General features: G+C 40.2%; 1 protein-coding gene across 2 annotated transcripts in view; it reads left to right on the top strand.

Moving 5' to 3' along the window:
• SRPK2 (SRSF protein kinase 2) overlaps positions 1–21,423 on the top strand; it is a gene marked incomplete at its 3' end in the record, with an annotated part of 97,190 nt that overhangs the window by 70,302 nt on the left and 5,465 nt on the right. Inside the window, exons 9-15 of one of the 2 annotated variants that reach the window (XM_084267933.1) lie at positions 986–1,232; positions 2,114–2,602; positions 8,347–8,447; positions 8,548–8,655; positions 19,328–19,397; positions 20,104–20,196; positions 20,667–20,759. In XM_084267933.1, coding sequence (XP_084124059.1) covers positions 986–1,232; positions 2,114–2,602; positions 8,347–8,447; positions 8,548–8,655; positions 19,328–19,397; positions 20,104–20,196; positions 20,667–20,759 — 1,201 coding nt within the window. The remainder of the gene's footprint in view (positions 1–985; positions 1,233–2,113; positions 2,603–8,346; positions 8,448–8,547; positions 8,656–19,327; positions 19,398–20,103; positions 20,197–20,666; positions 20,760–21,423) is intronic. The other variant, XM_084267932.1, reaches the window with a different exon arrangement.

The raw sequence follows: 21,423 nt of genomic DNA, 5'->3' as shown, positions 1-21,423 counted from the left end.
TTCTACATCTGTGTGTACAGAATGTGTATCATTTCAGTGGACATACAACTGATAAAATTTGGATAAAAATTAATAGGACTGTCAAATTAACTCTGGCTTTGGCTTTCCCTTAGCTTCTTTTGAAGATAACAGGATTTACAGATAAACCATTGAGAAAATAATACTTGCCTTTGTTCCTTTTACTTTATTTTTGAATTATACACTGTGATATCTAAACCATGAATGAAAACAGATCTCATTTATCAAATAGTAAAAATAGATGTCAGAATTTAGTTAAGATACAAGAAAGTGTTTCAAAGCTTCCTCCGATGTGTTAATTTTTCTTGTTATGCTACCTGAGTTTTTCAATCCTTATGTTATATAAAATGTGAAACTTTTTGTGATGGCCATCTGTTGTTTGTGATTCATATGTTTTTGGGCCAGAAGTGAATAATAAAAATGTTTCCCTTTCACAGGGAAATAGCTGAACAACACAGCATTTATTAAGAATTCTTTGCTGGTTTTGATCTCTTTGTCTTTCTCCTATGATTTTTCTCAGCATAGTTTTGCTGAGGAGCAAAAGAAGCTGCATACTAACCAGCATACCTGCAAAGTATGGAGAGGGAAATCATGTCTAAAATTTATATGTGAACAAATAGATACTATAACAGATGAAGCTTAAGATTTTTGTGCCTAGTCAAGATTATAGGATCATAGGAGTTATACTGTGTCATTTTAGATGAATTTTGCTCTTTTTTCTAATAAACAGTCATGTAAAAACCATGTATAACTATATAAAATTTCAATGGCTTTTTTTGTAGCAAATAGCCCTATGCCATTTTTCATTTGGACTAAAAGGGGAAAAGCCATAGATTTGCTATATTAATAGTTGTCTGGTATTTTAAAATGAAAACTAATCATACTTCAAGTGAATTTGGTGTGAGATGCCTTGAGAGTAATTGCTTAGGTTTTTTTTGTTTTTCTTTTGTTTTTATAAATATTTCAGGTTGGAAAAATATCCAAAAACAAAAAGAAAAAACTGAAGAAAAAACAGAAGAGACAAGCTGAGCTGTTAGAAAAACGCCTGCAGGAAATAGAAGAACTAGAGCGAGAAGCTGAAAGGAAAAAAATAGAAGAAAATGTAACCTCAGCTGTACCATCAAATGAACAAGAAGATGAGTACCACCCAGAGGTGAAACTAAAAACAGCCGATATAGAAGAGGTAGTAGATGAAGAACCTGGAAATGATGATGGTTAGTATTACCAGCTTTTAGTGACCCTGATTTTACAGTTTCAGAGGGGAAAGTAATTTGCAGCATTGCATCTGGTGCAATGAACCAAGTCTCCAAACTTTCCTAGACCATTAAGTTTTGTTTTCTCTGTAGGTAAAAGTATAACTAGACAGCCTAAAAAGGAGAAGCCAGACCTACTGCAGAAGTGAAAAAACCCCATCAATAGCAACCTAGCTATGAAATCCCACAAGAGAGCACGTAGAAAATTCAACAGAACAGTCAGTTGTCATACCACATTAAGTGGCATAACTGAATATCTTGGTGAGGTCAAAGAAGAACAAGAGGAATTTGTGTTCTGTAACATTTACGTAGTTAGAGTCATCCTTGCTTTCCCCTTTTCTTCTTGCAGTGTTGTGATTATTTATCAGGTAATAATAATTGCGACTTGTTCACTAAGATTTTTAAGATATTTTGTTAAAATTTTGCTGCTGGTGGTTTGCAGCATAACTGTTATGGTCCAGCTCTGTTCTGATTTCCCTGGTTTTCTTGTCAGCTCTTCCCAGTTCTGATAGAAATGTAACTACTGGGACTGTCTTCTGGTTTGTGTAAAGCTTGCTTTCAAGGCCTTGTACGTCTTCTCTTCATAACATTATTATCTTCTGAAGTGTTCCCCCCTGAACCACTTCCTATTGCTTATTTTTTCCAACAGCCTTATTAGTTCGTTCTTTCTCCTTTAATTTAGATTTTAAGGTCTTTGCATATTTTTTCAGTGATACCCAGTGTTTCCTTGTGTTATATATCAGAAATCAAGTAATTACTGAAGAGTTAAAAATTTTGAATGCCTGATTTCAAAATGGTATATTAATGTATGATCTAATGTGTTGCTCATTGAAATGTTTCAGGTGAAGCAGAAGATCAGGATGAAAAAGAAGACACGGAGAAAGAAAACACTGAAAAAGATGATGATGTCGAGCAGGAACTTGTCAGCACTGACCCTACAGATCCTAAGTGGATAGAATCCCCCAAAACAAATGGCCATATTGTGAATGGTCCATTCCTATTGGAACAACAGATTGAAGATGAAGATGAGGAAGAGGAAGAATGTCCAAATCCAGAGGAGTATAATCTTGATGAGCCAAATGCAAAAAGTGATTACTCTTATAGCAGCTCCTATGAACAGTTTAATGGTGAATTGCCAAATGGACGTCATAAAATTCCTGAGTCACAGTTCTCTGAATTTTCAGCTTCAGTGTTCTCTGGAGCTCTAGAGTCTGTAGCTTGTGGTTCTGCTGTTTCTGAAGGATCAACTGTAACTGAAAGAGAAGAGAGCAGCCCATCTCATGACAGGAGCAGAACTGTTTCAGCTTCAAGCACTGGGGATTTGCCAAAAAGTAAGTATTCCTCTTAGTGGCTTATACTGTGCTTGAAGCCTCTTGGAGCTGTAGGTAACGTCTTATATAGAATGAGTAGTAGGGTTAATCTTTGTTCAGTGACACACGTATGTGGATTTAACTTTATTTTGAGGGGGTTTTGGTGAAAATTCAGTACCAAGCTTTACAGGTAGGCTACTTACACGAATGGACCTTTCAGTAAATGACAAGAACTCTTATCACCCCATTTCCCTGACTTTGAAGACTAGGTCAAGTGTTTCTCAGTGGTGTTGAAATGACCTACAGGTGAACTGTTTTAAATGTTTGTAGTTTCTGGGTCGGTGCCAAACCTAGTGGTGTCCTGGCCTGTTTCATGCTTGAGTCTGAAGAGTGCCCATGAAAAGATGGTGCCTTTATGCCAGCCTCTGCAGTCAGAGAAATCGGTGCAGACTGCTCCCAAATGCTCTCTTTCCTAGGCACTCCCCAAAATCGGGGAGGAAGGTGGGATATGAGGTCAGATTAAGCATAGCTAGGGCTGTGTTACAGCTGTAGACCAGTACTGGGAACTCTTTTTTCATTGCTGGGTGATTTCATCTTGCTTCCAGCTACTCAGGATATTTTGCTCATTGAATCATTGTATGAATGCAAAATCTTAGTTTTAGTCATAGAAGACTTTTGGCCAAAAGGCAGAGCAGATACTTAGAAGCCTCCTCTTCATTTCTAGATTAGTTTGGTGCCAAAGCACTCTAGTGAATTTTGACCTCCTAGGACCAATTTTCAAGGAAAAGCAAATATATATGTTGTGAATGACTTAGAAATGGTGAGGTGGGGAGGGAGGAGTGGGGGAGAGAAACACAATTGATTTGAGTTGATGGAAATCTTTTGTCTAGTAGCATAGGCATGTATTACATAAAAAAAACCCCAACTGGAATACAAAGGCAATGATTAGGTTATGAAAAATAAAATTAATGCTCAATAAAGGCAATAACTTAGCTATGCTTACTTTGTGTAAATTGGGTGATTTTTCTGCATTCATAGAATCATGGAATAGTTTGGGTTGGAAAGAACCTTTAAAGGCCATCTAGTCCAACCCCTCTCCAATGAGCAGGGATGTCTCCAACTAGATAGGGTGTCCCAAAACCCCATCCAACCTGGCCTTGAATGTTTCCAGCGATGGGGCATCTGCCACCTCTCTGGGGAACCTGTTCCAGTGTTTCACCAACCTTGTTGTAAAAAATGTCTTCCTTATATTTAGTCTGAATCTACCTTCTTTTAGGGTACCCTCTTTTAAAACCATGACCCCTTGTCCTATCACAGTGTGTCCTGCTAGAATGTTTGTCTTCATCTTTCTTATAGGGGCCCCTTTGGGTACTAAAGGGCTGCAAGAAGGTCTCCCTGGAGCCTTCTCTTCTCCAGGCTGGGCAAGCCTAACTCTCTCAGCCTGTCTTCATAGGAGAGGTGCTCCAGCCCTCTGATGATTCAGATATGGCAGTTTGAGAGATGCAGCTTGGAAGACAATGCAAAAACATTCTTGTTAAATTTAAAATTCCCTGCCACATGAAACTTCCATCCCTGTGGGGTTTTTTTGCTCACTTATTTTTCTGCTGTAGAAATTGTTTCTAAGAGTATTAGATAAGTTATTTTAGGTGAAATATTTGCATTGACAGGTCAGTCTACACAGGAGAAAAGGAAGGTTATAGTTGCAAATAAGCATTGCTCCCATAGTTTAAGGACATAAGGTGATCATGACATCATGTAACTTGGCTTCCTTTTATAACAAGCCAGTAATACACTATCTATTAAGCCCAGTAACTTTTATATTTGGCTTAAAATGCATTTTCCAAAAAGATATCTGCTGTTGATTTGGACAAATGAAATGATACAAAAATTCTGATGTGGTTGGACTGTGTTGGACTTGTCAGTACTCAGAATTGTTTCAGAAGAATTGTAGCTAGTTTGGATTTGTCTGGCTGCAGCTTCTAGCTGTTATTTCTTGTTATATCTTTTCTCTGTTACATTAACAAAATTCCATAATGTGATGTATTTTCATTCATTAATGGTTCTTTCCTGTTTCAAGGAGTTCTGTTCTCTTATTAAAACTCAATGAGACAAATTCTTTAGTCTCTGTAAGGCACGTTGTCAATCCTTAACTCGTTATGTATTTGGTGTGGTTTTGGAGATTTAAATTTTGGCCACCAGATCTGCTCAGATACAAAACTTTTCCCTGTAAATCCTGGTTATTGAAGACGTGGAAGGTGAAATCTTGGTGTCATTGCAAAGAGCTGGATTTTTGCCATTGAATTAAATAGCTCCAGGGTATTGCGCACAGGTTTTATTTATAGTGCCAGTGGCAAAATGATGAATATATGGGTTTCAACTTTAATAAAGAAAATACTGAGGGACTGAATCTGTAAGCAGATAGAAGAAAATGAGATAGCTTAGGAGAAGATCACCAAGCCTGCATTGACAGTGCCCTAGATGAAGTTACTAAATTTAAATAGGGATGTATTGAAAAATACAGTCGAGTGCATTTCTTGGTTTATGGCTTTAGAAGAGCAATTCGCTATTACAGAGCCTGACAGGTAAGGTAATCTGCAAGTAGGCAAGAAATGGGAAATAAAATGCAACTGAGTAGAGCTGTATTTCTGGAAGATGTCAAGATCTAGACTGATAGGTATTCCAGTCCATCTCCTTATGTAGTCCCTTAAACAATATACAAGAGGTTTCTAGATTTCTGGTAGCCTCTTCCTTTGTGCTTATGGTGGTAAATAGGCAGAAAGCATCTACTGCTGTTTTTCTGGGGTTATATATAAAATCCTCATACCTCCAGAGATTAAAGCGAGTTTTGTCATCGTGGGAGCCGCTTGTCTCCATAGCTGGAGAAACAAACCTACTTTATTTATCCTTAGTGTTATCTCATCGGGAGCAATTTACAGACCTTTTGTGCAAAGAAAGAAGAAATACTAAATTCAGCCATAGCTCACTTCTTCCACAGGAGGAAAAGCTGAACGTTATTAACATTAATGGCATCAATAACAATGATGGGTTAAACAGTAATAAAAGAGATTAAGGTATTTAGAAAGAAGAAAGATGTAAGAATTGCAGGCTATTAAAGATTTTAAATGGTGTTACTTTTACACTACAACTTTAGTGCCTTTTTCTTGTATACAGGTAGACTTTGTATGTTCCTCTCTGGACATTGCTATACATTATTAAAGTAAGGTTGTCTCATCTTACTTTTTCAGGATACTTCCCTCCTTCAGTGCACAAACCAATTTGTGTTCAGTAGATGAGCAGCTATTAAGCTTTTACCTTTTTTAAGTTTTCACTGCATGACCAAATGCCCTTAAGATAGATCTATTAATTTCCTCGTGATTCTCCTCCTCATTTCAGTGTTTGAATGTTTACTAAGTATGCTACCATGCTGAGACTGTGAGAAGAGGAGGTGATATTTCTCAGTTTTATGGAACTAGGACACACAAAAGTGAAAATCAGAAATGTTTGCTAATTTTGTGCCCAGGTTGAGCTCCTTTGAGGTCTCTTTTGAGAATACTTGCTAAGAAATATGCTTCTTCTGACTTCATTTTTAGTGGTGAATGATCCATATTTGTCAAATTCAGAATCCAAGGTCTCATTCATCTTGCAAAGTATGGGTCACAAGCTTTAGGAGTTCCTGGGTAAAACACAAAAGTGTAGGCACTTGCTTGTTACCTTGTCAGGTCCTTCTGTTAGAAGAAGGTTAAGAAAGCCATTTCCTAATGTCATATTCACGTCTTAGTGATGAGGCTTTTTTTCCCCTTTCATTCAGTTTTGTTTACTGCAGTCCTTCACATTCAACAAGATGTATGGAAAGGATTTTTCTCTTTTCTTTTTTTTTCCTCCTGGGGCTGTGAAATGAGAAAGGTCCTGTTATTTCTTGAATAATGTACACAAATGTGTTTTTAAAAAATCGGACTGTATTATGCATCATGCTTCTAAGGGAAGGCTTTAATATTAAGTTTATTAGTTCCTGTCTTTTAAGTCCTGGGTTGCAACCTTATTCTCTCATTGTATTTTAGTGTCTTTTGACATTTTGTCATGTCTTTTCTTTCCTTCTCTTTCCTGGTGGATCCTGCTGCTTTCTTTTCTGGTTGGTCAATATTTCACTGCCCTGATGGCCTTTCAGGTTTGCTGTCCCAGCATTTGAAAGTCCTCATCTGATTTCAGTCACTCCTAACTCACCATTAGATATCATGTATTTTTATTCCTTGTTCCATGTCAGGTGTGTTTTCCTCTTCCAATTCCTAGGCCAGTTTAACAGTTCACCACTGAAATCCCAAGTGCCTAAAGACCTAGAACATCTTTATCATCTTACAACTAGTTTACAATTTACTCTTCATAGCTTAGGGAAAAGGAAACTGAAATGAATCCTCTGCTGCTATGTGATTTGTGATATCTGGTTCTGTCTTCCATGTTCTAGTCAATCTGCTTTATTTCCAATGCAATTTAGGAGCTAGTAGCTGGTGTGTCAAAACAAAGGAAAGCATCAGTCCTCCACTGTCATATGTTAGGGTCAACAAGAGCCTCCAAGGCTAATTAATTAGATTAAATTAATTAGATTAAAGTTCTGCCTTTTTAATCTGAATCATACTCGATGCAAATAGGACCTTTGGAGAACTTTGATTCAGTGGTGAATTATTTGTGAAGTGTGGGTGACAGTCCTGTAGCGGTTTAACCCAAGCCAGCAACTGAGCCCACACAGCTGCTCACTACTCTCTGTCCCACAGAGGGATGGGGGAGAGAATTAGAAGAGTAACAATGAGATATTCGTGGCTTGAGATAAAGACAGTTTATTTAGTAATGCAAAAGCCACACACACAAGCAAAGCAAAACAAGGAGTTCCTTTTGCACAGGCAGGCAGGTTTTCAGCCATCCCCAGGAAGGCAGGGGCTCCATCATCCATAATAGTGACTTGGGAAGACAAATGCCATCACTCCAAACATCATCTTCTTTCTGCTTCTTTATATGCTGAGCATGATGTCATATGGTATGTAATATCCCTGTGGTCAGTTAGGATCAGCTGTCCCGGCTGTGTCCCCTCCCAACTCCTTGTGCACCCCCAGCCCACTCGTTGGTGGGGTGGGTGAGGGGAAGAAGAGACCTTGGCTTTTGGCTCTGTGTGAGCATTGCTCAGCAACAGCTAAAATATCCCAGTGTTATCAACGCTGTTTTCAGCATAAATCTAAAACACAGCCTTGTGCTAGCTAAGATGAGGAAAATTAACTCTATCCCAGTCAAAACCAGCACAGGTCCCCTAGGCTCTCAAATTAGCCAAGGTTTAGTGAGGTTTTTCCCTCTTGGTACAGATTTTAAGAAAAAAGCAAGCAGCCAAATTTGATTTGATTTGCCTTAGCCAAGAATGGGAGTGCCATATTTAGTCTTTTGACCAAACTTTTGCAAGTATATCTTTCCTGAGGAGTTCCTGGAGTTTGAAACTTACCATTTTATGTCTGAATCTGTTCTTGGAAGCACATGTACAGTTTTTCCTTAGAAGCTCATCTGGCTATTCTTCTAATAGTCATTTGGCCTTAAAGAATGCAAAATGTACTTGAAATGTAAGGTAAGAAATCCTAGTCGTATTGCTTTAATTTCTCATAACATGCAATAGATGATTTTGGTGTCTTCAATGTATGACATAATTGGATAAAGTGTCAAGACGAAGCTGCTTAGAGATAATAACTAGTATGTTCAGAAATACTAACTGTTCTGTGTTTTGCTTGTGTTAGCAAAAACTCGTGCTGCTGACTTACTGGTGAATCCACTGGACCCAAGAAACGCAGATAAAATTAGAGTTAAAATTGCTGACCTGGGGAATGCCTGCTGGGTGGTAAGTATAACTACCTCAGTCCAGCTCTTCAGCCTTCGCTGTTTAAAATAGGCCTTTTTATTGTTAATTATTGCTGTTAATGTGGTTCTTTCTGTTCTAGCATAAACACTTCACAGAAGACATCCAGACCAGACAATATAGATCCATAGAGGTTTTAATAGGAGCAGGTTACAGTACACCTGCTGATATCTGGAGTACCGCATGTATGGTAAGAAGAATACAATGTGTATTTTACAAGAATAAGCTTCCTAAAAGCAGCTGTATATTTAGTGAGGAAACCTGATGAATGTCTTCCAATATTTTGGTAGAAATACATCATAAATTATATCATATCAGGTAGCTACTGATGATTTTTTCCCCTTTATTTCAAGTTCTCAAGCATTCTTAATCAAAAAGTAGTATCGTGGACACCTCTCCTTTTCATGTGATGCATTTTAAACTTGCAGTCAAAAATATGCAAGTTTGGAGGGAAATAGAAGTATGTTTTAAATGTCCAAGTAGTACAGCTGCATGTTTCCTTCCCATCTTACAATCTGTGTAACTGTTTGCTGTGTTTTCATTCTTTTTTCTTGCATAAAGTAGTAAAACAGTGAAATACTTCCAATTCTTGCCAAGTGGAGTGAAAATATTCATCAGATTAGGCTTGCAAGTCACAGCTTTAGATTCTAAACCTTGAAGAGAAGGAATTTAGTTTATTGCTAAAATATGTAGTAACATTCTGTAGAATTACTTTTAACACAGTAAAACTTTAATTATAGATTTTAAAAAACCTTTAAAAAATAGAAAAAATAAAAACTTAATCATTCCATTTTCTGAAGTATTCTGTTTATAATATCTCTCTGAGGACAGCATGCATCCTCTCATTAAAGATAGTTTTGGAAATACATTTAGAAATATCTTTGTCTATTTTAAAAGTGAAAACTTATTAAAATCTTTAAATTTTTACAAATACATGTCTGAAAAGAGTAAGTGTGTGAGGAGGAGGAGAAGACTCAAATACTAGACACAGTTTGCAGGCGTGGGTGATGAGAAGAATCGCAGAGCTCAGAGGGAGAGGAGGAGGATTGAAAGGAACATAAAATCCTACAGATGATATAAGCTCAGCAAGCCATGTGTTGGAAGTAACTAACCCATAAGTAAAATTGCAAGTATGTTTTCTCTGGAGTTTAATACTAGCTTTTGCTTTAGTACACAGAAAAGAACATCCATTTCCAAATTCACTCTTTCTTTTGGGGGCAAAATTTAGAATTTTTCTATTTCATTGAAAACAAAGCATAGTTAATTCTTGGTATGATTCTTTTAACTAACTACAAATTTACTATAGAAGCTTTTTGTTCCTTTAACCTGACACTTTGCAAACCCCAGTTGAGGTTTTGTCCAGCCCCTTGCGCTTTCTTTCTTTCCCATGTTTACAGAAATGTTACTGCTTTCTTCCTGTGAGTCCTTTGCCAAACTCAGGGGGAGAAAAAAAAAGCCCTAAAGCATCTCTGCTACAAGGAGTATCTTAGTTCAGATTCACAGTTATTTGTGAAATTTCAGTATTTTAATGACAAAATTACACTTATGATTATTTGTAAAGCTTTAAAGATACTAAAGCATTTGAGGCAGAAACACTGGAATTCTGTCCTCTGCCACAGTCATTTTTTGCCCTTAAAAGATGCTGTAGAAATTTTTAATCTTGCATCACTGACATACAGTTGTTGAATTCAGTTGTCATCATTGTCTGGTCATGTAAAAAATAGAGATCAATCTCTCAAACTCACCTCAAAAATTCATTGTTTCAGAACCCCCTCAGGATCTGCTTTCGTTCCTGTATGGTTGAGGAAATGGGTCAGAGCACTGCGAGTGCTGATCCTGCATCAGATGGAAAACAGCTCAGGGGCAGGGATTGACTTGAAGACCTTAACGTCTCTTTCTGCCGAGGGCTTATGACAGAGATTAACAGTCAGGGAAACATATCTGGTGTGGAACTGCAAACTCCCATTTAACTTATTTAGGCTGTCTTTGGAAACGATGATTTGGTTCTCTGCAGTCCTAAAAGCAGCCAAGGACTGTGAGTACTGAAATATTTTAATGCCATTCTATTCCTACTTGCTTTCTCAAGTTCCAAGTCCTTGCTGTACCTAGATGTGATCAGGATTATCTTGCTCTTGTTTCATATTTAATTCACTTTATTCCAGAACATTCTCTGTTAAGGTGTATTTTCTAAAGGATTGTCTGCCTGAGCAGGAGCTGGAGGTGGCATTTATATTGAGCCAAAATACAGCTCAGAAAACGTGTTAGTCATGTTGTCCAAGACTCTCAAAGGAGAGCAGGGAGACTTCTTTGTCATGTTGTGTTGCTTGTACAAGTCCAGAGCTATTAAGGACATTTTTTGAAGCAGTACTATGAAAAATGAGTGGTCCAGCAGTATCACCATGATTTTTTCTTGGTGAGTTCCCACCACTCTATGCTTTGCCCAGTGTGACAGTACCAAGCATACATGAAAGTGGTGTCCTGCCAGTTGACTCTGTATTGATTATTGCACATGATATTTGTCATCCCTTGCCTTTTTCTTTCTTTTTTTTTTTTTTTTTTTTTGAAGAGTGCCAATTAAGGGGTAGCTTATATGTTAGGAAGTGACCTAAGTTTGAGGTCGTGTTTAGGTTAGGTAGGAAATTTCTCTGATCATGTCTGTCTGTCAGAAATGCTACATTTCTGAATAGATAGGAAAGGTGCCATGTGGCTTTGCAGTGGGAGCTGTGTTACGTACTTACAGATCCTGTTGTGCTTTTGACTTTGGATGAACTTTCTTGTCTCAATTTATCTACTGAATGATAGTGTACATATTCACCAATGTGCATCTGCAGCCCAGAAGGCCAACCACGTCCTGGGCTGCATCAAAAGAAGTGTGACCAGCAGATGGAGAAAGGTGATTCTGCCCCTCTACTCTGCTCTGGTGAGGCCTCACCTGGAGTACTGTGTCCAGCTTTGGAGCCCTCAGCACAAGAAGGACATGGGCCTGTTGGAGCATGTCCAGAGGAGGGCCACAAAAATAATCAAAGGGCTGGAGCACCTCTCCTGTGAAGACAGGCTGAGAGTTGGGCTTGTTCAGCCTGGAGAAGAGAAGGCTCTGGGAGCACCTTATAGCAGCTTTTCAATACCAGAATGGTGCCTGTATGAAAGCTGGGGAAGAACTGTTCATGAGGGCATGTAGCAGTAGGATAAGGGGTAACAATTTTAAACTAGGAAAAGGGAGATTTAGGTTGAATATTACAAAAAAATTCTTCAACATGAGGGTGGTGTATCACTGGAGCAGGTTGCCCAGAGAGTTAGTGGAGGCCCCATCCCTGGAGATACTCAAGGTCAGGCTTGATGGGGCTCTGGCAACCTTATCTAGTGAAGATGACCCTGCTTACTGCAGTGGGTTGGAGTAGATGACCTTTAAAGGTCCCTTCCAGCCTCACACATTCTGTGATTCTATATTGCAAAAGTGTGTGCCTCATGTGAATGATGTGAATTAATGTGAATGCCAAGTATAGTAAGGTAGTATCAGAGCAAAGGTGAGATGTTAGGCTTTCAAAACCCTTGCTGAAAAGGGAATCACTGAGCTTTTTCTCTGTGACCAGCGCAGAAAGAGGGTTCAAAACACTGTGACCTAATCTGTTTGGAACTGTGTGTAAATATTTGTGGTAGATCTGTGTGTACCCATGACCTTCAAATTGGAGATTTCTGCCCAGTATTCTTGCAGGTAGTGATCACAGAATTGTAGGGGTTGGAAGGGACCTCGGGAGATCATCGGGTCCAACCCCCTGCCTAAGCAGGTACCCTAGGACACGTCGCACAGGGAGGCGTCCAGATGGGTCTTAAATATCTCCAGAGAAGGAGACTCCACACACCCCCAGGCAGCCTGTGATCTGGGTGTGCTTTTCACTGCTTGGTCTGTGTAGCTCTTGCTGACAAGAAGGACCTTCTGCTTCAAAGTCCTGGTCAGGTTCTCCATCTCAGTGGATGACGTTTAAGTTTCACAGTATGGCTGCCAAATTCTCCCAAATGAGCTTGCTCACAGGCACTTCAGAATGCTTTGCTGACTAAATGTAATACATATAAAAGATTCTCCATCTGTTACATACCCACTACTGTTTCAGATAATGTCTAGATGATGTCTTCATTTAAAAAAAAATGACAATAAAACCAGGCATTTCTTAGTTTCTTGTATTAGTTTAGGGTCTGTAGAATTTTCTGCGTCAGAGTTTGACCTCCAGTACATATACCACCTCAGTCCTTCCATGTGTCCTGGCAAGAAAATTTTAGGAAGGACTACTTGAAATACATGGGACCAGGATTCACCTGAGGTCTTAACTTGGTCTTGTGCTTTATGGATCTCCATGAAATAATCTTGCTTGCTGGGAATAGCATTGACTATGAAAGTAGCAGAGCTACAGTGTTGGCTTGTATCTATGGCATAAAGTGTAAAGTCAAGCAGAGAGGTCGTGTTGTATGTCAGCAGCAGCAGCAGACTCTTGGTTTTATTCATTATACCATTTGCTTATTAGTTTGAATTAGTGTTTAGCAATTAGGCTGGAGATGGTGATGATGTCTTAAAACAAAACTGTCTGATAACAGTGCCCTGAGTGTGCAAAGCAATTTTGAGAATACCCCCTTATGAATCCAACTCTTTGGACATTGTATGTTGTGTCTACATGGAGTGGTCTCCTCAGCTGGGCTCTGCTAATATGGGTTGGCTTTCTCTAGCCTCCAAACCCACACATTTGATGCAGGTCTCAGGAGAGAATAGGCTTGGTGTATCTGTCTTGTCTTTACTACTTTATTGTCTGTCTGCTTGTGAGAGTAGCCGGAGATTCTGATCAGGATTACTTGTGCTCAAAGTGTGCATACACAGGTCTGTGGAAGGACTTTACCCAAATAGCATGTAGAGAAAGGAAAAGAAGGAGAAGTAACTCCTGCTAATAACCTTACAGTTCTGTTTCTTTCAGTGTTATGTCAGTGAATAAGTAGCATTGCAAGTCAGCAGCCTGTGAACTGAATCCTCTAATTTTAGATGATTCGGCATGGCCCAGTTCTTGTGCCCCAAACAGGAAAAGTACCTCTTCACATCAGATTGGAAGGATGAGAGGGCTTATCTTCAGGCCAGTACTAGTCCTCTGCTCACATGAGCTGAGTCTTTAAGAACAAGACACACACACACAAAAAGAGAAGAGCAGGAAAGAAAGAGGATGATGCTGATCTTTAGAGATTTACAGTCAGTGCATGCCTGATGTTCTGTGTGGCTAATGAAAGGGGTTAGATGCCAACAGGCTTTTCTGTGCAAGAATGCAACGAAGTGTAACTTCCTTTTTTTCCCCAGACTTTGTTGACCTGGGTCTGAGTGACTGGTGCTGTTGTTTGCTGGACATTTGTAAGGTTTGCTAAGGAAATCACACAGTGCCCTTTCTTTTTAACAGTGGGGCCTGTCTAAGTGGGATACTCAGCTGCTCTCAGGGACAGCTCGACACTGGGAATCTCTTTCCATATTTACTAAATTCTAGAAAATTCTGCGTTCCCTTTCTGTACTAAACCCTATTTTAGTTACACCAAAGGAGAATGCATCTCTTGTTTTCACTCAGAAAAAAAGAACAGCCTTGGAGCCAGCAGTGCCTTTGACAGGACTGAAACCACCCTTGATCATTTAATTTTATCAGGCTGAATTTCCACAGTTGCAGTGTTGAGAGGGTTGCTTTCTGTGGAGTAGAAACTGAAGAGCCACTGCATGCTTTAGCATTTTCTAAATCTCAAAATCCAAGAAAACAGTACGCCACTCCTGCTGCCAAGAAATCCTGGCAAGATAAGAGAATTAGTACTGGCAGAGGGCATCTCTTTGTATTGCTCCTAGAAATGACTGCAAGCACCATTGCAGTCATGGTTCCACTGCTTTTCCTTGTTTATGCTCCTTGGACTGGAGACAGGAAAAGCACCTGAAATGATGAGTCTCATCATCTGACTTCTGTTGTTCATCATGTACTGTTTGAGCTGCGGGGAGGAGATGACTATGTCACAAGCTAGGACATTAACCAGACTATATTTTTAATGCCTATCTGAGGTGGCTTTTGTGGTGAGCTGCAGTTCCTGAAATATCTTCTTTTTATAATAAGAACTAGCAGATAGATCATAGCTGTAGATCGGCAGGAAATTGGAGAAGGAGAAAATTGTACCTGGTGTTTTATCTACCCAAACAGAACACAAACGATGAAAGAAAATACTACTGGGTGAGAGAGAAAGGGGGCAGGCAAACAGCTTTCCAAATGAGGGTGATGCTGTTACAGCAAGCAGGATTACAGGGGTGGGTTTTATTTCTACTCGTGTGCGAGCACTCGGAGGGACAGAATGAAGAATGAGTAGAATATAATGACTGAGGAAGCTAAAATCAAACCTACGTGTAAGTGCTTGTAGGTCAGCCCTCAGTTTCCTTCTTTGCATAACGTCCTCTAACGTGGAATGGAGAGGTGTAACTGTCCTTAACTACTCTCTCTTGTGTTGTAAGAGGGGAAAAGATGCATCTGCCTCCATGGGATCACGAGTATCATCATGCTGGTGCGTGCGAGTGGCACGTACTGGAGGTGTGATGACAAGCCTCAGTCGGCCCAGAAGCAGGATTTTGAGGGAAAATGGAAAATCAGAAATCTGGTTGAGAGAAAAGAAAAACTTCAAGTCACTATGCACATGTTTTTCAGTAGGCAGATACAGTACAAAATGCTGTTATTAATCACTGAACACCCTTTTTGAAGGTGGTGGGTGGACAACCTGAAAAATTCAAAAGAAAATGCTTTTCCAAAGAAACTGACTTTCCAGAGCAGTCGCTCAGCAAGTGCGTGATGCTGAGATCGGAGTAATGCAGATAATAGAAACCTGCTTCCTTTCCAAGCATCCCATGAGTGTCTGTGTTTTGTATGTCTGGCCTTTCCTACCAAGCACTAACAATGCAAAATATCTTTTATGTTCTTTCTGTCCCCTGGATCTTCAGGGGGAGATGTCCACGGGAGAACAAATGATCAGCTGGTGTGTGTATCACAAAAAGCTTTTTTGCTCTTTTTTCCATGCCCCTACTTACAAGTGGAATAGCATTCTTGAAACTAAACCTATTTTTAAAGCAGTTGCAGTCTTCTCACTCAAGGCTCAGTCAGGGTAAAGAAGCTCTGGACAAGAGCTGGATCTTGTCTGTCAAAATAATAATTGTGGCCTGTACCTTGTTGTCCTTTTTCAGCTGGGTCTTCATGAGAGGAATTCAGGGAGGCTGATGCAGTCCAAGTGAATTGTTCTTCCAGTCCTCTCCCAGACAGCGTTCCCTAGGCAAGCATCCTTTTTCAGTCACCAGATTGAGTACACAGCTGTCACACAGTGAAAATGTAGCTACTTCCAATTGTGTGATCAGACATGGATCCATAATACACGGTAGTGATGCCAACAGTTCAGTATTGTGGTGGGTTCGTGAACAATCACGTGGTAAGAAAGGAGTTGTAGCCTCTCCAGAGCCTACAAAAGCAGCAGCGTGGCCATTTATATGAAAGGTTCTCCATCTGCAGATGGAGAAGAGCAGGCTGGACTGGTTTTCTGCAATAACCTTAGGAGCATGACAGGCGGTGATTGCCAGTACAGTCAGTAAGGAGGGCTGATTCCTTGGGCTTCTGTGCCATATGTTTAACGTGCTGCATTTCATTTTGCTATCTCCATATAATAATCAAAATGCTGGTTTCTGTTGAGGTAAATGTCAACATTAAATTAAAAAAGATCATGGTAATTCAAAGTTGGAGTTTCTGTCAGGAAACTAGTTTTTATAAATTAATGCTTTCAATGAGAAAGTGAGTAAATATGATAAATCTGGTTTTGTAGCATCATAGAAATAATCTGGAGTCTGGGTGGTTTTATGTACCTACAGTTGGGTGCAAAGTCTTGTAAGTGCTCGAAAGTGCTCAGGAGGTCCAAAGCAGCAGTGCATCCCAAAACTGTAGTTCTGAGCAGAGAGCTCTTCTTTTGGTGGCACTGGTTCAGTAATGGGACTGCATGTGCTTTCTCTTGCCCCACACCTGTGGATATCAGCTTAAAGAGCAGAACCACTCTGACTGATACAATCCACAGCTTCTTAGAGTTATTTACCTGCTTATTAATGCATTTTTAATGTTGATTCTTTCCACTTTATAGTAAAAACCTAGGTTAAGGATTTATCCTTTTTTAAATGAGGCCAAATTAAAATTAAATTTATCTTGTGCTGTGTAGCCAGCCCATCCTACAGATATCTAAGAACCTATTGCCAGTTTGTTACAGATGAACCCATGAGACATTCTGAGTAGTATTGTTACAGGTATTTGTTGCAGCACCCAGAAAGCAGGGCGGTCTCTGGGCTGTCCCTGCCTGCGTGCACCCCTGTCAGAAGTTTCTTCATTCTCGGTGCAGAGACCTTTAAGGAGAGTCAGGAAATGAAATGTCTGAGACACTGTGGCTCCAGCCCACGCTGGGCATGGCATCCAAACGGGACAAAAAGGAAAAAAGAACCAGCAGCATAATTTTGAAAAGCTTTAGTTTCTCTTCAGCAAAAGGGTGATATAAATATCCCAAATCTATGACAGCTTGCAGCTCTTGTTATGTACAAACAGAGCTGAAATTCAGTCCCTCACAGTGGTATGCTTACTTCTTGTGCTGCTCTGTGAGCAGTTTTTCTGATTTTCTTTAGCTCCACACAGACATATCAAGCTATTAATACTTCATTTTTTGGGACAGAACTTTTGGAGTCTACCTCTGTGGTTAAGTTCAACTACATTTCCATTTTTTCTCACAGAATTTGTGTTAAATAGTGATGAGTTTCTTAATGTGCTCAGAAATCAGCCCCATCAGTATGCGTTCTCCTACGAAAAAGGCGGTCTGGCTCTTCTGGTGAATATATATATTCCCATGAGATACAGAAGGGACACTTGGGGCTTCTCAGTCTCATCTCAAGAGAATGAGAGTATTCTCCATGTTGTGTTTAGAGATCCCTACCAGCAATCTGTTCTGGCTACTCTAGACATTCCTGCAGGTCAAAACGTGGTAATTTATGAAGTCCTTCATAATTTTTAAAGATGTAAAATGAAAACTCCCAATCTTGACATTGAAAGTAGAATATGAAAAATGTGACACAGACTTTAGGAAATAATTGCCTGTTCATGGGATCAACAGAGACGTGAACAAGGGGCATTCTTGCTTTCTTGGCTGCTGTGTGTGGTTGCAATGAATTATTTTGGCTATAGCCCACTTGGATGACACTGCAGTTCACAGCTTGAAAAAGCCAAGTGCCCATAAACAGGCTAAATATGCAGGTGATTTAACAACTCCAGAGTAGGAATTGGAACAGAAAAGTGTGTATTTTCAAGGGACAGATATTGCGTAGTAAATGTTCTGACAGAATGAAATCCCCTCCTAGAGCTGTGCCAGGAAGATCTGCCTGGAATGATTTTCTAGGTCAGATGTTTTCCCTGGTCTTGGAGATGGAAAATAGTTTGATATTTAAACCACCTGGAAAGAATTAGATTCCTGTGGCTGCTTGGGTAATCGGTGATCCGGAGCGGAAAAAGAATAGCTTAACAAATTAGGCTGGGCGAAGCCATGTTTGTAGACAAGTGTGGGCTCACATAGTGATTTCAGTGCTCTGCAGCTTCTAACATGTATTACATCCAGAAAGAGAAACTCTGTTCTGTCCTGACCTGAAGGTGGGTTAGCATCCCATCGAGGCGCTGTGGTGGCCTGAAGGGATCATTCCTCATGGTGTCTGCTCCGGATTCCTTCCTCAACGGCAGTCGCAGTGTTTTGCCCCTGGATTGCAGTGTTTCCTTTCGTGATTTCCGATTCAGCAAAAATACTTTTTAAAAAACTGTTTAGGTTTAGAGTCATCAAGGAAGCTTATCCTGTTTGCTAATTTCAAGCAATTTATTATAGTTATAAATTGATTTGATTTATGATTCAGACTCTTTTATTTCGGTGCCCCTCGTGCAATCTCCCAACAGATCATTCACCTTCAGATACAAGTGCTCTTCAGATACAAGCTCTTCATTATATATTTAGAAATACCCCTCTTTCAGCTTCATTAACTTACACATATTTGATGTGACCAGCAGACAACACGTTAGTATGTTAAAATATCATAGAAGCATAGAATATGCTAGGCTGGAAGGGGCCTTTAAATGTCATCTTGTCCAACCCCCATGCAGTATGCAGGAACATTTTCACTAGATCAGGTTGCTCAGAGCCCCATCAAGCCTGACCTTGAATATCACCAGGGATGGGGACTCCACTCCAGTGGTTCCAGTGATCTACCACCCTCATGTTGAAGAACTTGATGTTTAAGTTCAGCTTACCCCGATGCCCCCGTCACACCCCTGTGCAGCTGATCCGTTCAGAATCTCATCCTCCATGGCTGGATGCTGTTTGCTGCCTCCCACAACCAAGGACCGATTGGTGAACTTCACAACGGGACCAAAACAAACGCTCTCTGGGCAGCCGGTGGAGCCCCAGACGTTGCTGGATGGAGTGGGACCACAGTTCCACACTCCTTGTCCATCTCCTTCCCTCATCCTGGTTGAGTAGGCAGAAACAGCTGGGGTTCAGGCATGCTGCCTGTTTCCAAGCCCCCAGCCTCTTGCACAGACAGGATGTGCTGGGGGCTGGACGTGGGGCTGTCTGCAGAGCCAGGGCTCGAGCTGCTGTTGCGTTGCGGGAATGGCGGTCCCCAGGTAAGTGGCCTCTCCTCAGCCTCAGATCCAGTTGTAGGCCTTCAGCTTTGAATGTTAATTCCCTCTTGCTTCTGTTTTGCTGACATCTTAAGATTAAAAACCTCTATTTCTGAAATACCCATAAATATGTCTGTTATGTTATAGGCTTTTGAGCTAGCAACTGGAGATTATTTGTTTGAACCGCACTCTGGTGAAGACTATTCCAGGGATGAAGGTATGAATCTTCTGAGTTATTATGTAGGTTGCTATATATTGTCACACTCCTTAAATGTCCAGTGAGCTTACAGTGGGGTTACATTTTGTATTTGAGTGAACTGTTCATACACATTGTTTTCAGAATATAAATACAATCTTTTTCTTTTTAGTTTTAAGTTCCATCACTAGCAATGGGTGGGCAAAAACTCCCTTCTGCAGATACTCATCTACTTAACAACTGCCTGAAGGAATTAAACTGCCCTTCTTGTAAGATTGCATATGTGTGGAAACCTGATTGAGAATAACAGCGTTTTAGTTTAGAAAAGAAACGACAAATTTGAACTCTGTAGTATTTTCTCTTTAGAAGAGTGACCCTGGAATAATGTTTACATTGTGTATTTTTATTTGAATTAGGCAATTACTAATTTTTTTAAAAAATCAGAATTAACTCCTGCTTCCATCTGTAAACCTGTCCATTTTCATGCTTGTTTGCTTGTAAGTGCTCTTTGCAGTGGTAATGTGGGCATCATTCATTGTTCCTAAATGCTACTAATGATGCCAGAGCTCTGCTGATCCTGGAAACCTCTGCATGGATTTGCTGCAAACATTGTTGATTTGAAACTATTTCTGATTTTTTACTAATTCCAGTTTCTTTCCTCTTCTTTTTTATCCCATCCTTTCCCTGCCCCTTCCACTCCCGTATCCTTTTTTTCTCTCCCTCATAGACCACATAGCACACATCATAGAGCTGCTAGGCAATATCCCAAGGCACTTTGCTCTATCTGGAAAATATTCTCGGGAATTCTTCAATCGCAGAGGTAGTACCTCTTCTTTTTGAAAGGTGCCGTGATGCAGACAGAAGTGGAATTGCTGTTGCTGGTTGTAGCATGTCCCACTGAGGAACATTTCCTGAAATCCCACAACTAAAATTTCTTTTGGAAAAACAAAAATATGCAGAAATATGTGACAAAAAAAATTATTTTAAATTTTTTTAGCTAAACTTTCTGAAAAAATCCCAACCTGATTGGCACTTTTTAAAATTACATAGCAGAACTTGGTAGCAGCTGCTGCTCAGGTGTTTGAGAAGAAAGTTCTGCTAAAAGCTTCTTTCCAAATCTGCTGCTGAGCAGTGTGCACATGTCTTTTTTTTTTTTTTCTTTTTTTTTTTTTTTTTTTTACCAGGATCAATCTATTTCTGTCTGTACCGGGCCAGTGTTAGTGTGTGCATGCAATGTACTGATTAAACTGTTGTATGTTTCTGTTTTGCTGGCAATGTTCTCCAATGCAGACCACATAGCATTGATCATTGAACTGCTGGGAAAAATCCCTCGAAAATACGCTATGTTGGGGAAATATTCCAAGGAGTTTTTCACCAAAAAAGGTAACGGTATTTATGCAACACTAATTTAAAGCATAATACTATCCAAAAGGAGAAAATGTTCATTTATGGGTACTGAAGAAATATATCCATTTGACTGGAGAGCTCTTATTAAAGAAGAATTTTGGTGTAAACTTGGCTTTCTGGGAAAAGCCACGGTTTGCAGTATTCATTTCAGTATTTCAGTTGAAATTCATTTTGGGCTGCACTCAACAGAGTGTGGATGTTAACAAATGTCTGTGTGAATCTGTTGTCCAGTGTTGATGTAAATGTGAGGAGCCGCGTGGTGCGTAGCTTGTGGCGTGGAAAATCATCTGTCAGCTACTTCTGATCGCGTATAGTGGCCCAGCAGATGCTGCTGATGAGGAGTAACTGAGGTGGGAAGGGAATACCTGGGCAGTCAGCACACAGATGTGTGCAGTCGGGCCTCACGCTCCATAGTGTTCCTGAAGAGAGAGCACGCGGAGCAGGGGGCTCTGTCACAGAGCCATGGAGAAAGCCGCTCAGCTCCGCACCGCGCGCTCGCCTCGCGCGCTCCGAGTGACTCCAGCGCCCGAGTGCCGCAGCTGCGGGCGGTGACTTAGTGGTGTTTGGCCTGGTGTGGAAATGGGACCCCTCTAAAATGAACCGACTGTCAGTTGCTACAAGACAGTAATCAACGTCAGGA

The sequence above is a fragment of the Gallinula chloropus genome (assembly GCF_964237585.1).
Source record: "Gallinula chloropus genome assembly, chromosome: 1".
NCBI lineage: Eukaryota > Metazoa > Chordata > Aves > Gruiformes > Rallidae > Gallinula > Gallinula chloropus.
This window is presented reverse-complemented; position numbering and strand designations above follow the sequence as displayed.